The 18,347-nt window shown below is 33.0% G+C and overlaps 1 protein-coding gene across 1 annotated transcript in view; it reads left to right on the top strand.

The window, feature by feature from the left end:
• Nucleotides 1-11,717: 11,717 nt before the first annotated feature.
• Nucleotides 11,718-18,347, top strand: part of LOC124422215 (microtubule-associated protein futsch) — a 43,704-nt gene continuing 37,074 nt past the window's right edge. The window contains exons 1-2 of the mRNA XM_046958345.1: nucleotides 11,718-12,277; nucleotides 14,015-14,257. Coding sequence (XP_046814301.1) covers nucleotides 14,017-14,257 — 241 coding nt within the window. The 5' untranslated portion in view covers nucleotides 11,718-12,277; nucleotides 14,015-14,016. The remainder of the gene's footprint in view (nucleotides 12,278-14,014; nucleotides 14,258-18,347) is intronic.

Below are 18,347 nucleotides of genomic sequence, written 5' to 3'. Positions count from 1 at the left end.
TACATAATATATAATAAAACTTTTTTCTGCGACGTATATAGTACATAAGTATATAATAAGTTAGGAGGAAATATTCATAAACAAAGAAAATACGAACTAATTGTTGTAATATTTAACAGTAATAGTTACACTTATTAGTTTATAAATTAATAAAACTAAGCAACTAATTTGTATGTTAATTGTATAAATTAATAATTTTATATGATTGACAATGAGATAATATATTATTAATATTGACGATAGTTTTACGAAATTTAGATAAAATTTTACGTATTTTTGTGCTGTGAGAGCATATATTATACAACTTCATGTCATCCTGTTCTTTCACGACTCTGAAGTTGTGCGGACCAGTTGTGTTACGAAATCCTCGATTACAAGATCGAGAAACTCCAGCAGTATTATTCTCGCCTAATAGTTTACGAAATGTATTGTCACTTGAGTGTCAATCTGCTTTTTATTACGGTTACGGCTTTAGAATCATAGAAATTAGTTTCGGCATCGTTGAACTTGAAGAGTAAAGGATGGCGCTGGAATATAAGATCAATTAAAAAAAAATACATATCCATATCTTATTCAAATATTCTCGCATAATAGTATGCGTGAAATTATTATCATAGTTTGATACAAAATTTATGTATCTAGTAAGTTTAACAAGAATTAATTATTAATTTCCGATAAAATTTATTTTCTTTTTCTATTTTCTTTTTCCTAAGAAATATTTAAATTTTTTACTTTAACAAACAATATTATCAATCATTTATTACACCCTACAAATAATTTTGATATCAGTAATACATTACCATAAAATGATTGTGTTTTAACGATGGTCGTCATATTGTTTAATATCAATCGTAATGTAAAGCAATTTTTCGTGTTTAGAATTAAAATTTTGTAATTTTTTATATTGCATCCCTCGGGTAGAGAATTTATTTGGATCAGTGTCACGCGACCGCGGTAAGCTTCTGTTCTCCTGCTTCGATATATAAAATTTTTCAGGAAAAAGCGCGTAATTTCTGGGTATTCGGTAAGAAATAATATTGTATAAGCTTGAAACATCACATATTTTTTAAGGTAATGCATGTATTCTATTTTGTACGAAATAATTTAAATATGTATACATTTATATTTAATTCTTTAAGTATAATAATTTAAATAGTTTCGACCATAAAACTATAAGTATTGCATGTGTATATATATATGTACATTTATATATATATATATATATAAATGTACGCATATTTATATGTATGTATGTGTGTGTACATATTTAAAATATCATAAGTATATACATATGTAAGTATCTTATCAACTAACTCTCGCAAATACTCTGTCGAAACAAGCAAACATACACACACACATTTATCATTTATCATTATCATACATAATCAATATTGTTTTCAATATCAACGATGATCCAGCTGGCAGTGAAACATTTATAGAAATTATTGCGATTTATTATTAAGTAATTATTTAATAAGTTTGTGAAAAAAATATACCGAGATAATATGAAGTTATTATTGCAATTTTAGATCTCGTGACACGATATTAGATATATATATATATATATATATATATATATATACGCATATATATATGCGTACATATATATACACAAACATATACATACATAACATCTTGCGTCGATTTATCGTTGCATATATGAGTTACATATAACGAGTTTGTTAAATATTACGAAGGAGAATAAAAAGTATAGATCGAAATATTATGAAGAGAATGAAAAGTATTGTAGACATTGGATGTGGGGGTTTTGCAGATGGTCACACTCGACTGAAGTTACCCGGTCGAGGTCACTAGGAGATCAGATTTATCGAGAAGTCGTTGAATCGCGGAAGAGGACCGTTACATTTTAATAAATCATTCTTCGTTATTCTTGAGAGGTGTATAGTTTAAGAAGAGTTTTATAGGATTTTTACAAGTTATATCATACTATTATATATAATTATGCATCTTTACGATTGAGAAGATGTTACAAAGGAAACTTTTATTATTTCCTTTTTAATAAATTTTTTATCGACCAATTAATATCAAAGGAAATGTGATGTAGGCTGAGTAATGTTTAGTTTTAATTTTTACAAACGAAAAAATATATTCAGAAAAAGAAACTTATTGAGAAGAAAATGATAAGCATCACGAATAAATTAATCGATGAAAGTGTAAATTAGGTAAACTGGAATATTAGTTGTTGATATAAAGTTTAAGGATATTGTAGTACGTTAGAAAAAAAAAATAAAATCTTTTGTAATCTATATTTTTTTACCAAGTACTGCATACGATTTTAACGACCGTAAATAACCTAGTAAATAATAAAATAAAAATATAATTGGAAATAATATTTTCAATTGAAACGTGTAATAACATAGCATGTAAATATTAGAAAAAAAGCAACAACAAACGAGTTGTATATAATCACATACATATGTATAAACTATATTACTATAGTACTCATAAAGGAAGGTCATCGATGAAGTGAGACAGAAGAATTTATTTTATTCGTTGGATGCAAGGTGTTGTGCGTAGGTGGACTGATTTAACCTCTAAATAGCGTGTTTTAGCATATGAACATACTTGTTTTCTTTTATCGATAAATCTATTTATTAATAAATGATATCATTTGTACTATAATATTGTTGGCAATTTCCTATATATATATATATATATTGCTTATATAATATAATATATATATTGCTTATAAATATAATATATATATATATATATATATATATATATATATATATATATATGTATATAATAAAACATCCCTTCTGTACAATGATTACCGACGATTAGTAACATAGAAGTTTGCGGTTAATCGATGCAGGAGGAAATTTCCTCTTGGAAAACATCACCTCCTAATAAACGAACTCACTATGCGCGTCGCGTGATACTAGCATTTTGCAATCGTCTTGTATATAGCTACTCTATACATTCACAAAGCTCGAAGAATGCATGTATTTTTACAACTTTTTCAAATAATTCGAATTTTTTTTTTTTATCAACGATCGACTATTTATACAAATCATCGAATTCATTAAAGTTATTATCAAAAACCATATAATCAGTTGGAATTTTTCACATGATATATCGCGATGAAAAAGAAAAAAATAAAAAAAAAGAAAGAAAGAAAGAAACAAAAAGGTAATTTATTATTCGTTATCACGATTTGTAAAAAATAAAAAATGGCGAAGTGGAAAGGAAGCATAAGTGATTCGTAATAATTCGGATAATAATTCGTCCTTGACCCTTCCTGAAAATTTATGCGCATGAGCGAACAATTTTAACGGTGTTGGGGGATGGTAGAAAGGGAGATGGGATGGAGCGGTGAGAGAAAAGTGGAACGGTATTTCACGAATACGTTCCTCTTTCTACTCATGTATCGCAACGTCTTTTTTATTCGAACCAACTCGGACGATCCTCCTCTCGCGTGTCTCTCGCGTGTAATACGTGCGAGTCATATGCGAAGAAAGGGTTCAGAAATACTGTCAGGCCTTCGAATTGGCGAACCTTTTACTAAGGCAGCATCTTTGATGAAGAAGTGATTCGCAAATTTGCAGCAACGATATATATATATACACATATGCACATACACACACACATATACACATAACTTATGTAGTGAAGTACTTTTGCTCTCTCGAGAAGCTAACATAAGTAAGAAACCTCCGTACCCGATACAACATACACACAAATATACAATACCTGTATCTCTTTGCACGAGCAAGTCCGGTCTCTTTTCGCCGATATCCACAATATGTGTGTGTATGTGTGTGTATTGTATGCATATACGTGCTTTTTATAATAGTACATATTTGCGTTGTCTGGTATATTTTACTATCACGTGGCTTTCTTATTCATTTATCTATGTATTTGTCATGTATTGCTTGAATATATTTTATGCGATGGATAATATATGCAAATACATGTGGCATTAATAATTAATCAAATATGGATGAAGCTTGTGTATAAGTAATAAGTAGAACTCCAGATACTTAAACACACGAGTAGGATTTGAAGAATTTTAATTTGTTTATAAGGGCTGAAAAAAATATAATAAATTATAGATATATTTTTTGGCAGATTTATGTTCCATGTAATATGGAGGATATATATTCGAATCAGTTAAGTATAATATTTGGTAAAATCACTACAAGATACATACATAGAACATTAGTGATTCGAGATACTTCAGATAGTCATACTGAGAATAACCTGTTGAGCAATTTTAGTTTATTTGTAAAGCGGCTAGTATGATGTCGAGTTGGTACTCCGACTGAACGAGTTTCAGGATCGATCGGTCGAAGTCGCGCGCACCTTTGTGTAGCGGCAAAATTCGAATTTCTATAAATCCGTAGATGCAACTCGCTTTTTGATAAAATTAAAAGAAAATACATGAGAATATGGAAGATTTTAGATAATTAGAGTAAAAGAAAATTCGAGTAACTTTTTCGTTACTTAGATTGATAGTATATAAGTAAATTTTTATTAGAATAATCTTAGAATTGTGTTGAATAAAAAAGTGAAAAGAAAATGCATTTTTAGCTACAACGAGCACCATTTCAATCTCTGAGAGATTTATACGAAGTTAAATCTTATTAATCAATCATTTGGTTAGAGACAAAAAAATGTATCACAAATAAAGCTATGGTGGTCAAGTTTCCATCAAGTAAAGTACGTTACCAAATGCTTGTTGGCGATCGTTTGTTGGTGATGCTTTATCAGGAATCAACGGTTCTCATGTTTGAGATTAATTTTAATACGATTACATATTCATTAATTTCCATCCTTATATGAAGAGTCAAGAGTTCAATTAGAATCCTTAGAATTAATTAATCAGTAATTCTATTACTAACAAAAGTGTTAGAGTTATGTTTGAATTATTCCAAATCGTGAGATTGTATTCTATATAGTGCAGTTATCGAATTTTTCTTTTGGCAAATTTATTCGGCATGACAGTGACAGCTGATAGTGACAGTGTGACAGCACATTCACGGAACTGCAAGAACTGATTGGTCACCGTGTTTGCTTGGACTGTTCTCGTTCGTGTAGAACCCTTTGCGATAGTTCGCAACTCTCTCTCCCTCTCTCTCTCTCTCTCTGCAGATATGTGGATTTTCTATGGCGGTTGCACACGGTCTCGTATATCGTAAGTGGCTGCGGTATTCGGCTAGTCAGATCGATGAGGCGCCGTCGTCGCGGCGCCTCGTGAACGCCCAACCTCTGTCCGATTCGACGAAGCTCTAAAGAGTCCGCGGGCCTTTTCAAGATGGAACCTTTTTTGCAATCTTTTCATAATTTTTCGATTTTCAGCGAAATGATATGAGAAATAATGAAATTAATGAATAATTGTATCGATTAGAAAAGATATGAAATATTGTCAACGTTGCTGTATCTATGTATTTTTATATTACAAAAGATCAATCTTAAATGTTGTTTTATTTTTTTTAGACTCGAATACTTCTGCTTTTACTATAACGTCGTGTACAAGATTTTTTTTTTTATGTAAGCTACAATCTCTCAGTCGTAATAAAAGAGAAAAGTAATATATTTTTGTCGTATTCGTTTAGAACAAGGGAAATAAAAAGATAGATACTGCCCGTACCTTGAGAAAAAAGTGTACTGAAAGAGATAGAATAAAAAGCGACACAGAAAAAAAAGGATGCTTAAGTTCAATACTCGTGACATGTATGTAGGCCTTCTACGTGCTTAATCGCCGACGAGAGTCTCTGGATCTTTTACGAGAGAAAAGAGAAGAAAAAAGAATAAAAGAAAGATATGTCGTGGTAGGTTCATCGCATCTTTCGAACTGAATCGAGCGAACGTGTTAGCAAGCAAATCGAAGCGGAACTATTCGATCTTTGGCGGAAGACACGAACGATTGGTATGCAAATTATTGCCAAGTCTAATAAGAGGCACTAATGGTGAAAAAAAAGAAAAGAAAGGCCGTGTTTGTTACGGCTCGCCAAGCGTTTGGTTATAACGGACTCTTAATTAAGGATCTTTAATTACTTGTCAGTAGACGGATCGTACCACGTTACGCAAGTCTTTCGTAATAATTTATACGATATTATTACGGTTTCTTTCAGAGATTCGTTACGTTCTCTTTATTTCTAAAGTTGACGCCGAAATTTTTATACCATATATCTTTCCTTTTTCTTCCTTTTTTGTTTGTTTTTTTGCTGTTGTATATGTGATTGTATATTTAATCGAGGAAAGGATAATGGATTATGGTTTGGAACGTGGGATTATAAAGAGAATTCTATCTGGGAAGACACACTAGGCCCTAATCGGCTTTAGTATATGCAGTATGAAAAGACCAATCGAGGGGTAGTCTCGATGGCAAGTGAATTAGAGAAATTTTATTAATAAGACAATTAACGATGACCCCTTTTTATAAAATTATAATTGCATGTAATACGATAATGAGAGGTTTCCTTTCAAAAATTTCATATATTATATTTTTGAAAGTTAATATCTTTAAAGAACAGAGTTAAGAGAGAGAAGTTGCAGAGTTAAGAAAGAGAAAGAGAGGGAGGGAGAAAAATTTGAAGCATTGATTATATACCGCACGAAGACTGCAACGTTGTGAAATATAAGAACAGATATCGACATCAAGCAAAAATGCTCGCACATCCTCTTTATTATTAGTCGATATTTCGAACTTTGGTACCTATTTATTTTCAAGTTAATCGAGAGAAAAGGATCACTATAATATTTTGATAATGCAACGATGGCATCGAGTCATTAACTAATACGATTTTCCATTCTTCCTTCGTTTTATGCTTCAAGAAACTGAAATTATGGGAGAAAGAGAGAGAGAGAGAGGCCGAACTACTAAAGATTTTTTCTTTTCTTCATTAGCATACCTTAATTAAAAGTATCTGCTCCGCTTATTTTACGAAACAATTTCTGCCAATAACGGGCACAAATTTCAAAGCATATAAATATAACAAATAATTTTCTATCTATCCTTTTCTATTCTATTTTTTTTCTGTATACCTATAGATACGACTATTTTTCCCATGGGAAGTTTCCCACTTAATACGATTTGACAGATCGAGTAGGTGTCTCGATTGAAGAATCTATCCTTGTATCTGAATGACATGCCTTTGAAAATTAATATACATACATAGATACATATGTGCATACATATGTACTACACCCTGTTAAAAGATTTTATACTCGTTCTAGATGTCTGGCATATAACTTTCGTGAAAATAAGGGAGTCAAGGGAAAAAGAAATAGAAGAGAAGAGTATGAGATAAGGGACTATGACTGGTAGTACCCAACGATGAAAATTTATTCGTCGCACGTGCGAAATATCAAGTTCGCACCGAAGACGCTCGAAAGGTATATGTAGATACTACGAATATTTTTTATTTTTCTTTTCTTTGGTAAAAAAAAAGGAAAAAAGAAAAGTTACAGGATCTGGAAATTTCTTTAAGCTCAACTTTTGGAAAATCCATCGAGCTGAAATTTACTTGCTCCAATAATCACCAACTTCAAAGCGTCGATTATATGTATTCGTCGACATTTTTATGCGTTTAATTTTTTCATCGAACAAACGAGCTCGAATATAAACGGTACAATAATCGAAAATAATTTAAAATAATCGTCTCGTTAATGTGAATAATCGATTTAACCTTTGTTGTTGTGGTTATTTTAATGTTTTTTTTTCCTGATCAACTGACGAGAAAAAAATGACGTTAAAGGGAATTTTTAGGCGCCTCGATACGTGCTGCAATACGTCGTTGTATCCCATTGCGGATATAACGATCGTTGTGTGCAGTGCCGTAGCAAGTATGCCGGACTCGATCGAAGAACGATCGGCTGATGAAAAGAGAAAAGATGGAAGACTATATACATGTATAAGAGGTAGTTAAAAAGTGGAAAGAAAAAAGAAATATTATTAATCAAGTAAATGTAAATAATTACATACAGCATAAAGAATAAGAATAGTTATTTCAATAATATTTTGTTATTTTCTTTTTTATATAATATTCATAAGAGGGAGAGAGAGAAAGAGAAAAGAGAGAAGCACATAATAAAATTAACAATTAACTGTTACAGGGGAAAAAGTCATAGAAGAGGGTAAGTCTCGAAAGGGTTGACACGTGCGTGAAATGCGTATCACCCTCATGTCTTCCCCGTCATAGTCAACATCGTCGTTGTAGTCGTCATAGTCATCATAGTCGTCTCTTTCTCCTTATTTCAGTGAGGGCCACGCACAGGTGCACGTGAGCGTGCAAGGATTAAGAGGACGTCTCGTTGAAGCTTCGCGAAGACAAGAGCAAGTCTCTAACTTCGCAAGGAGGGTGAGAAAGAGAAAAAAAGGAAAAGAGAGAGAGAGAGAGAGAGAGAGAGAGAGGACTTTGCTATACTTCAGTTTCAGATGTTCTCAACACGGTTAGTATGGGGCGCCGGTCAATACTAGCGCCGCGCAGTATGCTCAGTGCCGTCACCTATGCGCATTCACCCCTTGCTATCTGTTAAATCTATCGAAAACAATTTTCTACTTGACTTTCTTCAATTTTTATTATATATTCTCGAGTTATTCGGAATAGATGATTAAAATATGATTCGTCAAGGTTATAGAAAAATATCATAGTAATTTTTAATCGAAGTAATTCTAATGATTTTTTAAGGATTACTTAGTAAAGAATATATCCTTGGAATAGAATAATAGAATCTTGTAAAATATTATCGATATTGAAAAATCACTTCATTTACAATAAATTGGCGAATATTAGTTTGACGTTTAAATATGCTTTTTCTTTTTTTCGAATCATAGATAATCGAGAGATTTTGAAGTCGTCGATAAAAAAAAATGAGTAAAGATCGTGGGTGGTAAATCTAGAAAAAAAAACAAGAGAAAGGGAACCGAAAAAATGTTTATTGTCGAAATCGATCGCCCTCCTCGGCACCGCGTCAAAATCGTAGAAGCGGAGGGGACAGGTCTAGGATATGAGAATACGGTACTAGCTACCAGGAGAAAGCACTGCGGCAATCGAAACAAAACACGGTCGATCGATAAATCGAGCAACGTAATCGAAAATTGGCCCTTAATCGTGATGTAGCTCTTATTGCATTTACATTAAAAGATGCTTGAAATCTATTCTAGACTGAACCACGAAAATGAACATGTACGAACTTTTTAGAATTTTTATTGACTGTTAAGCTAAGTGTTAATGTAAAAAAAATATAAATATACAAAAATGCATATGAAATCAATAACAGTGTAGAAGAATCGTATGCTTTATTCTATTAATTGTTAATTAATTAACATTGAAAAAGTATATGAAAAAGAGAATCAGGTAGAATCACGTGAATAAAGAGGCAACTTCAACCTCTTTCGAAGCGAACTTCTTCATTTCTTTGCGTTATCTACTTCGCATTCAGTAGTAATGGCCTATCGGAGACAGACACGGTACGTTTCTAAGGAAGGCGCGTTTCGAGTTTTGCAAAATAATTGATTCATGTTGAATGAAAGATACTTAAAAAAAAAGTAAATACGAGAAAAATAGAGAGAGAGAGAGAGAGAGAGAGAGAGAAAGAGAGAAAGAGAGAGAAAATGAAAGAAAAGAAGAAGCCTCGTGCTCTTTCGAAGTACATTTTATTGAATTTTTTATTTCATTCAGTAGTAATGTTTCGTTTTGGACGGACATAAGAACTTCTTTAACTTTAGTAGGATTATTCATTTTTCTGTTCATCAAAAATTTTTGTATTTTGTTAATTTTTGTATGTTTATATATATGCAAAGAAAGAGAGAGAGAGAAAGAGAGAGAGAGAGAAAGAGAGAGAGAGAGAGAGAGAGAGAGAGAGAGAGAGAGAGAGAGAGAGAGAGAGAAAGAGAAAGAGAGAGGGTGAGGGAGAGGGAAAGGGGCGATACGGCTGGCTATTTTGGCCGAGGCAGGAAGTCTTACGTACATCAAACGCATAGATTAGCTTCTTCATATGTCAGTCACGTATTCGTCCATACATGGTGTTCAAAAATTCCTTAAGACCTCCTATCTTCTGTTTAATTTTTTCTTTTCGCTCGATCGATTGAAAAAAAAAAATAATAATAAAAATAAAAATAAACAAAATAAAAAGATGAAATAGAAGGATGGAGAAAGAATTCGGCCATCCATGATGAAATATGACTTTTTCCAATGACGAAGCTTCTAAAAGATAAAACCGATAAAACGTTTTTTTTTTATTTCAGTGCGACAAATTTTAAATCGAGCGTCTCTCCTGATATTTAACGCGCGAGGTCAATGCTTCGAACGAAAGGTGAAGTGTAAAAGAGGATTATACAATGCAAGACAAGGCTCACCGCATTGCGACAAATAGCCATAACGTCGGCACGTTCTTCGTTTGCTCGCGCTATTTCTCTCTCTCTCTCTCTCTCTCTCTCTTAGCTCTTTATCTTTCCTTTACATCCCCTTCTCTCTTTTTATTGTTTCGAACAAATTATATGAGAGGACGAAAATCGATGATTCGGAAAAGTATCGATGAAGTTTTTACGAGACATTTTCCGTTTGCTTTCTCATATCTCACGGAAATATCGATCTTCGGAACAATAAAATGGATTCTCGGAACTTCATCCTTTAAGAAACAATCCCTCTCATTGAACACCTTATTTAACTTTTCCTAAGATTCTCGAGGTCTCTTTACAATTGATCTATTATTAATTACAACCTTGTACATATAACTCAAGAGTTCCATTAATCTTTCGTATGTAAATTTTACAGATTTTATGAGTTTTCTAAGAATTTGTCGTATATATTATAAATTTGATTCTCTTCGATCATCATAATAAGAATCATGAATACGATCCACATATTCCAGATTTTAACCTCGTTCTTTCCAATAGACGATACTTATGTTCAGAATGTAACTATACTTTTAAGGGTAATGGCACTGTCTCCAGGGGAATAATTTTAACGTGATATAATTATCCAGTAGCGCGCCGGCAAAGAGCGTATACGTATATTTCATTGATCCACAGGGGGACACTCGACTCGTTCTATCAGTCTATAGAGATCACAAACAGAGGAATTAATTCTGATTTGTGATCACTCGTAGTTTGATTTATTTCCAGCTTTGAGAAGATACTATCACTTAAATCTTGAGAAAGGTCTTCGAAAATTTTATATCGACTTTAAATCTAAGATTCTCTCTTTTTCTCTTTCTCTATCTATCTATCAATGTATCTATCTATCTATCTATCTATCTATCTATCTATCTATCTATTTTTATTTTATACGTAAAATGGAAAAATAATTGGTACAGTTTAGGTGAACTAATAATTCTTTAACATATCCTAAACGCATACAAATTCTTTCCCTGATTAAGCTTTCCCTAGCTTTGAACTTTACGTACACCGATAGTCTACCAATAAAGAATATTACTTTTAGTTATAGTAGTAATAATACTTTAGGCATAGTAGTAGCAATAATAGTAGTATAATAGTAGTAGTAATAGTATTGGTATCGTAGAAACGAAAGAGCGAGCCTACGTGATATCACTGTATCTATATAGTCGGCTAGTGTAAAAAGCATCGACGCACGGCGTAGGTAGGAACCCGGCTGGTTTCTTCGACCAATCGAGTTCTTCCTTGTGCGGTGGTGGGGTTAGTTCTCGGGATGTAAAGGTGGGGGCTTCTGCGTGGAACGATGCAGGGGGCCACAGCGTCTGTCAGAGAGCCGGCAGCCCCCAACGCGAAAGCTGCTGCCGAGCTAGTTCGAACGTTTTAAAGCTATCGACACAAAAAGGTAGACAGACAGACAGACAGAAATAGAGAGAGAGAGAGAGAGAGAAAGAAGGAGAGAGAATCGTTATAGTAATAAGGAAAGAGTTAACGGAAGCCTGTTTATTCAACGATGTCAAGGCACAATTGTTAGCTTTTTTTAATCTCTTCAATAAATTCAAAAAACTTTTCTCTCTAGTATCTCGTGACACGGCCTCTCTCTCCCCCTTCTACGTAACACATATATATACACACATAGCGGACAGACAGACACGTATATACACACGGGATCGTGTGCAACACGAAGGGGAGACCGCGTTCGCGCCACCTGACGTCTCTAAGCTTCGCACCGACAACGGCCTGTCAAACGTCAAAAAATAACGATCGATCGGAGAAGAAGCGGTACTTCTGATCCTGAAGCCTTGTCGTTCTCATCATCGTCGTGGTAATTTCATATTTTGTTTTGGAAGGAAGTACCTTCCAGGATACGTCGGGTAACCTGGAATTAAGGAGGAGCTATACGTGACTGAGGTGAGTGGCCTAATTTTGTGTGTTTCCATTTTGAACATTTACGTGGCGTGTTGGATTCTAGGAAGTGTATATTATATGTAAATTAAATGACGTTGGTTAGGAGAAAAAAGTGTTAACTTAATTTATTTTCTCGATTATCTCATTGAAATTCTCATCCAATAAATCATATGGATTTTTATCGAGGGCTGCGTCTAAATTGCGCTTGGATTGAGTTTAGGGGAGGGGTTGCCGGTGGTGGGTGTGCACTGCGGTGACAATTCTCGGAAGGATTGCGGTATCTCTTTTTCTCTTTTTTTCTTCTGTTTATGAATTTGATCGAATGTAAAATTATCTTTTTTTTTAGTTCTTAGCATAATATCAGATACGATAATCTATCTTTGTTATTAAAGTATTAACATATTCATCTATTTATTTGTTCCTGTATCATATATATATATAAATTTGATTTCCTTAAAAACAAAAAGAGAGAGAGAGAGAGAGAGAGGAAGGGAGAGAGAAAGGGAGGGGGAAAGAGGCAGACAGACAGAGAAGGTGAATAATCGAGAGCTTTTTCTGACTGGTTAGTCTTATGATAGTCACAGTCAGAATTTGGATCAATGATCTAACCTGCCGAGAGCCGGCTTGGATCCTGCGCATTGGTTCAATAGGACCTACTCCTTGAACTCTTTCTCCTTGCGAGTGCTTCGCGTAAATCCTGCGCAATACCGTGTGCCGATACCAGCCGAATAGCTTGAGGAATAGCTCATTTGATATTTTCAAAAAATGAAATTGTCTTAGCTTATTTAATAGCATCGATAATATACAGTGAACCGGTGAGCCAACTAGAATATAGATTTTCATTAGATTCACTTCGACTAACCCTTTTTCCGTTCGTGTAAAGGTTCAGTCTTTTCGTAAGGTTTCAATGGAACCTCATCGATGTTCGGCTTAGCTGAGAAGCATAGCTGACGCGACTGACAACTATTTTATATCTTTCTTGAAATTCTTTAAATAATTATTTGAATATTTTATTTTTCATCAATGTAATGTATTCTTTCTATATTCTTCAGTTCTTCTAATATTTGAACATGAATTTTTTTTCAATTATGTCGGTATAGGAACAGAACACCTAACCTATAAAACATATAGCAGTATCAGGCGTGTACCAGGTAACATAGACTCACCAGAGTGAGCTACAGTCATCGTAGAGGGGTGAATTACTACTGCGCAAAGTTGTAGGTGCCGAGAAAGGGAAAAGTTGCACTCTTCTCTTCCTCTTCGATTTCACTCGTTATATTTCTGTCTGAGATCAAAGGATCTCAGCCAAGAAGAAGAAAAGAGGTCTTATCGGTGAATAAACTTTGCCGCTTTATTAGCACCTTTATCGCAAAGTTTATTGAGCAATTTGTCTTTTTCCCTAGACGTCTGCTTATTTGCTTTTTGAAATTGTCAGTTTAATTTCGAAACTTGATTGGGAACGAACAGAAGGAAAGTAAAAAAAGAATAGGAATTTGGAAACGAATCGTGACATCTCTTCTTTTACTTTAAGATTTTCAATAGTAAATATTGCTTAGCGAGAGCTTTGCAAACTTTAGATTTGCAATTAGATTGTTGGGGTTGAATTATCATTGAGATAGAAAGAGATGCGAAAACATAATAATTTCATTCACTTTCCCAAATTATCTCTTTATTAGCATTTGTTCTTTTTCGAATTATTTATAAATAAATAGCCTGACGTTATTTTATTTTTCTTTTCAGCTATGAGTACAACAGATCCCGCTGGGGAGGGTGGAGGGGGGCAGTCTGCAACGACACCTTCCACAAATACCGAACAAAATGTAACACCGAGTACACCGATAACAAGCAGCGCAGTACCTCCAGGATCACAGCAGCAACAACATCCACCACCATCGCCCTTAAGTGGTTGCTATCTACTCGTGGTGCTTCCCGAACCCCATATCGCACAACATAAGGATCTTATTCTCAACCGTCTTGCCAAAGGTTTGTGTGATCGAGTTGCTTAATATTTTTTTTTATTTTGAGTTAATAGACTTTTTATACCTGAATTATATTAGAGATTTATAAAAGTTTACTATTATATTATCATCTTCGTTAAAATCACATATTGATTGTCCAATTATTTGGGTTATTGAATAGTTAGATCATCTTAATGATCTAATAATTATTTATTCTTATCATTACTGGATCAGATTCATCAAATTATTAGGAAATTTTATGGATTGATTTAATTCCAGGATAAAAGATCCATTATCAAAAAGATATGGTTAATAATAACTGCAATGATAATAGTAATAGAGTAAAATAATGTATGATGAAAAGAGAGTAAAAGATTTAATCTAGATTACATTCAAACGCGAACTCGTTGTTTTCGGATTAATATTTAGGTACGTGTCTCATTCGTGTTGTTTGACTTTCCGTCTACATACAGGGATCTAACGGTCCTTTCTGCATTCGATGAACGTATGCGTGGGTTCCTTCTTCTGACTTATCGACGAAGCTTACTCGACTACTTTGCGATACCCTTGTTGCTATGCGGGACATTACAGTGTTTAGAGAAGTCTAAAGAACTTCTGCCAATTGTATAGTTCAAATATATTTTTTCTCTCGTTCTCTTTAATCGTTAAAAACATCATATTGAAATTGCACTTGGGATTAAAGAATCGAGCCTGTCATATTAAGTTATTTATCATTAGTTAGATTTAACGAGTAAAAACATAAAATCAATCGTTTTATCTATAGATAATCGATAAATGAACATTTATTATTATCGAAACTTGCAATCCTGACAAAAATTTATCAACTTTATCTTTATTTTTGACATAAAAACGTATACGTCGAGTTGATAAAACGTGATAAAAAAGACAAGAAGGAGAGAAAGAGAGAGGGAGAGAGAGAGAGAAAGAGAGAAAGAGAGAGAGAGAGAGAGAGAGAGAAGAAGCAAGTGTATGTCAACCCATCGTTCAAGCTTTCCGCATTGCGCCAGCGACGATTTTTACAAGTCAATTTTGTTCCTCCCGTTTTTTCACAAAGAATCGAAATCCTTTTCCTTTTACAAGGACATAAAAGAAAGTTTCTTTTTCTTTCTCTTAATCTCATGGATATATACGTTTATTAATTGAATAGTAAATTATATTTTATTTCTAATTGTATTTCTCTCTTTCTCTCTCTTTCTCTCTCTTTCTCTCTCTTTTTCTCTTTTTCTCTTACTCTTTTATAGATTTGCATTTTTATAGAAAAGATTCTTTCCTTAGTGTACATATTTTAGAAAAGAAATCGAAGATCGATAATATCGTGTATTGGGTTATTATTATAACCGGTGATGTGTTCTTATCTAAACAGAGAAAGAGAGAAAGAGAGATAAAGAGAGCTATTTATTAGAGCAAGATACGTTATCGTTAAAAGCTTTTTTTCATAGTCGTTGCATTTAAACATGTAGATTCGCCTTGTTTTCGATAATTTTGAAGAAAAGAAAGCAAAAAAGATAAAAGAAAAGGGCCAAGAAGAGGATGAAAATAACGTCGTAAGAACGTATATATGCTTTCTCTTACTCTCTTTCTCTCTCTTTTTCTCCCTCTTTTGCTTGATTTCAACTTGAGCGTCGATGGCACATAAGTCGTAAGCTTTTTTTCTCCATCTAGTATCGTCTTTTTGCGCGTAAATTTAGCGTAAAGAGGGACGAGAGACGATGAACGAGAATGAACAAGAATGAACGAGAAGAGGAGAGAAAAGATGAGTGTGCGCGAAACAGTGGCGAAACAGTCATTCTGGCGATGACTTCACGACACTTCATTCGACACATTCTCGTCGTCTTCGTATTAACCCTCCATAAACCAATTTTTTTTTCGTATATAAAAGAAAAAAATATAGATATAACATGAAAGTTATAGTAAAACTATATTTACGTTACGAAAGTTATAGTAAAAATATATTAATATTTACACTTGGGAAAATATTAGTCTTCAAATATGAATTAATTAACTTTGTAAAGGAAAAATGAATTGATATTTAATATACTGACGTAATTATAATTTTGTATTTTTTTTTAATACAAAAATAAATATATAATATATATCTTTTATAATGTAATATTTGATATAATATTTATTTCTGTTATAAAAAAATATTATTCTTAATTTGATTCATTCAATTTATATTTTTTAAAATACAAAAATATAAGTTATTCATTCAATCAACATATTTATATATTTGCATTTTTTTTTTTTAATATAAATGAAATAATATATATTCTTAAAAATTTATAAATAAATATGTTACTAGTAAGTTACATGTCGTTATTGAGAGTTAATAAGAAATTATTTCAATTTAAAATAATATAACACAATTAAACAAACGACAGATAATAACTTGAAACTTTACGTAGATAATAAAAAGATGAAGAAAAGATCGATTGGTAGACAAACGAATCAAAAGGAGGTTTGATCTTTAAAGTTACGGGCATGCGAGTCGACGTGACACGTGTGTATGTAAGTATGTAGGTGTGTGTGCTCGCGTGTACATGTTTTAGCATATGTACTTACAACCCGGTATATGTGTGGGTGTGTGCGTTTGTCTCCTCCCGTCGCGACAGATGGAGGGGTTGCAGGCCTTAAATGCCTGTTTATATTTATAGAGCTCGGACGTGCACTCTCTTCGTGGAACCTCTTTTCCTTCCCTTTTACACCGGTCTTACTCGAATTCTATGTATTTATGTACGTAAGTATGTACGTACGTAGTAAGTACATATGAATGTATATGTATATATGTATATATATACATATGTATGTACTACACCCAACTGTAAACCCCACCCTCTCTGATAGTACTCCCTTATATCCTGCTTCGTTTTCTATCTCTCATTTTATTTACTTTCAAAAATTTCTATCTCGAAACGCTTCGATTTACGACCGACTCAATCGTCACATATTTCATATCAACAAGCGTCGTAAATCGTATTTGGACTTTTAAAATTCACGTCACAATTTTTGTTTCTCTCTATATCTCTTTCTCTTTTGCACGTGTTGGATTTATCCACGTTGCCGTTTTTCCGGAACACTTCACAACTCTCTATTCGTGGGCGTAAGAAGGATGTGGGTTGTTTCGAAAAATAGACTATATATATAAGATGTAATAAATTTTCTCCCCATGGGGGAGGTTACAGGTAAAATAGTATTTGTTTTCTTTTTTTATTTTCAAGAAAATCCAGTTTTGGACAAAATAAATTGTGTTTGTTGGTTTTTCCTTCTTTTATTTTCTTCTTTTTTTTGCATTTCATGAATAACCTTCTGAGTTTCCAAGTGTTCCGAGAAATAAGGGAAAAGGGAGAGAAGGGTACAAATGAAAGATAGAGGGGCAATCGTATGGTTCGATAGCACGCATGTGAATTTGTAGAAGGCATATGGGCGTGGCGCAGTTATCGTTCTCGTTAATATCACTATATACATGTATATGTATGTATATACCCATATATGTATAAATGCTGTAGAATTATTAACGAACAAATTAATCTCTCTCTCTTTTTTTTTTATAGCTAAGAATCGTAAAAGTTCAATATCTTTCGAATATTTTTAGATTACACAATCAAATGATACGCATACAAAGGTGCATAGATATACGGATGTAACAAAAAGATACATCATCCTATTTGCGAAACGATCGATCGTTTGTATTTTCATCGTGCTTCAGAGGTCATCGTTTCCAAATACCGCCTGATTGTTCGTCAACGCAAACACAACTCCCATCGATATGTAAACCACGTTATAAGTGTGTTTGTACGTTTGTATATACACGTATATTCGAATATCGTGAAGTATACTATATATCTTGGGTGCACACATACGTATATACATATATACATATATACATATATATATATATATATATATATATATATATATATATATATATATATATATATATATATATATATGATCACAAACATATATATTGTTACACATATATATTCACGTGCAAGACTACATAATACTCGACAATGTTTGAATTATCGACTCACCGAAATACCAATAGGTCAATGCTTGCTCGTCTTCATGTGTCAACAAAAAAGATTTAATGC

Source organism: Vespa crabro, chromosome 2, assembly GCF_910589235.1.
Source record: "Vespa crabro chromosome 2, iyVesCrab1.2, whole genome shotgun sequence".
Classification (NCBI taxonomy): domain Eukaryota; kingdom Metazoa; phylum Arthropoda; class Insecta; order Hymenoptera; family Vespidae; genus Vespa; species Vespa crabro.
Note: the sequence above shows the minus strand (reverse complement) of the source record. Positions and strands in the feature narration are given on the sequence as shown.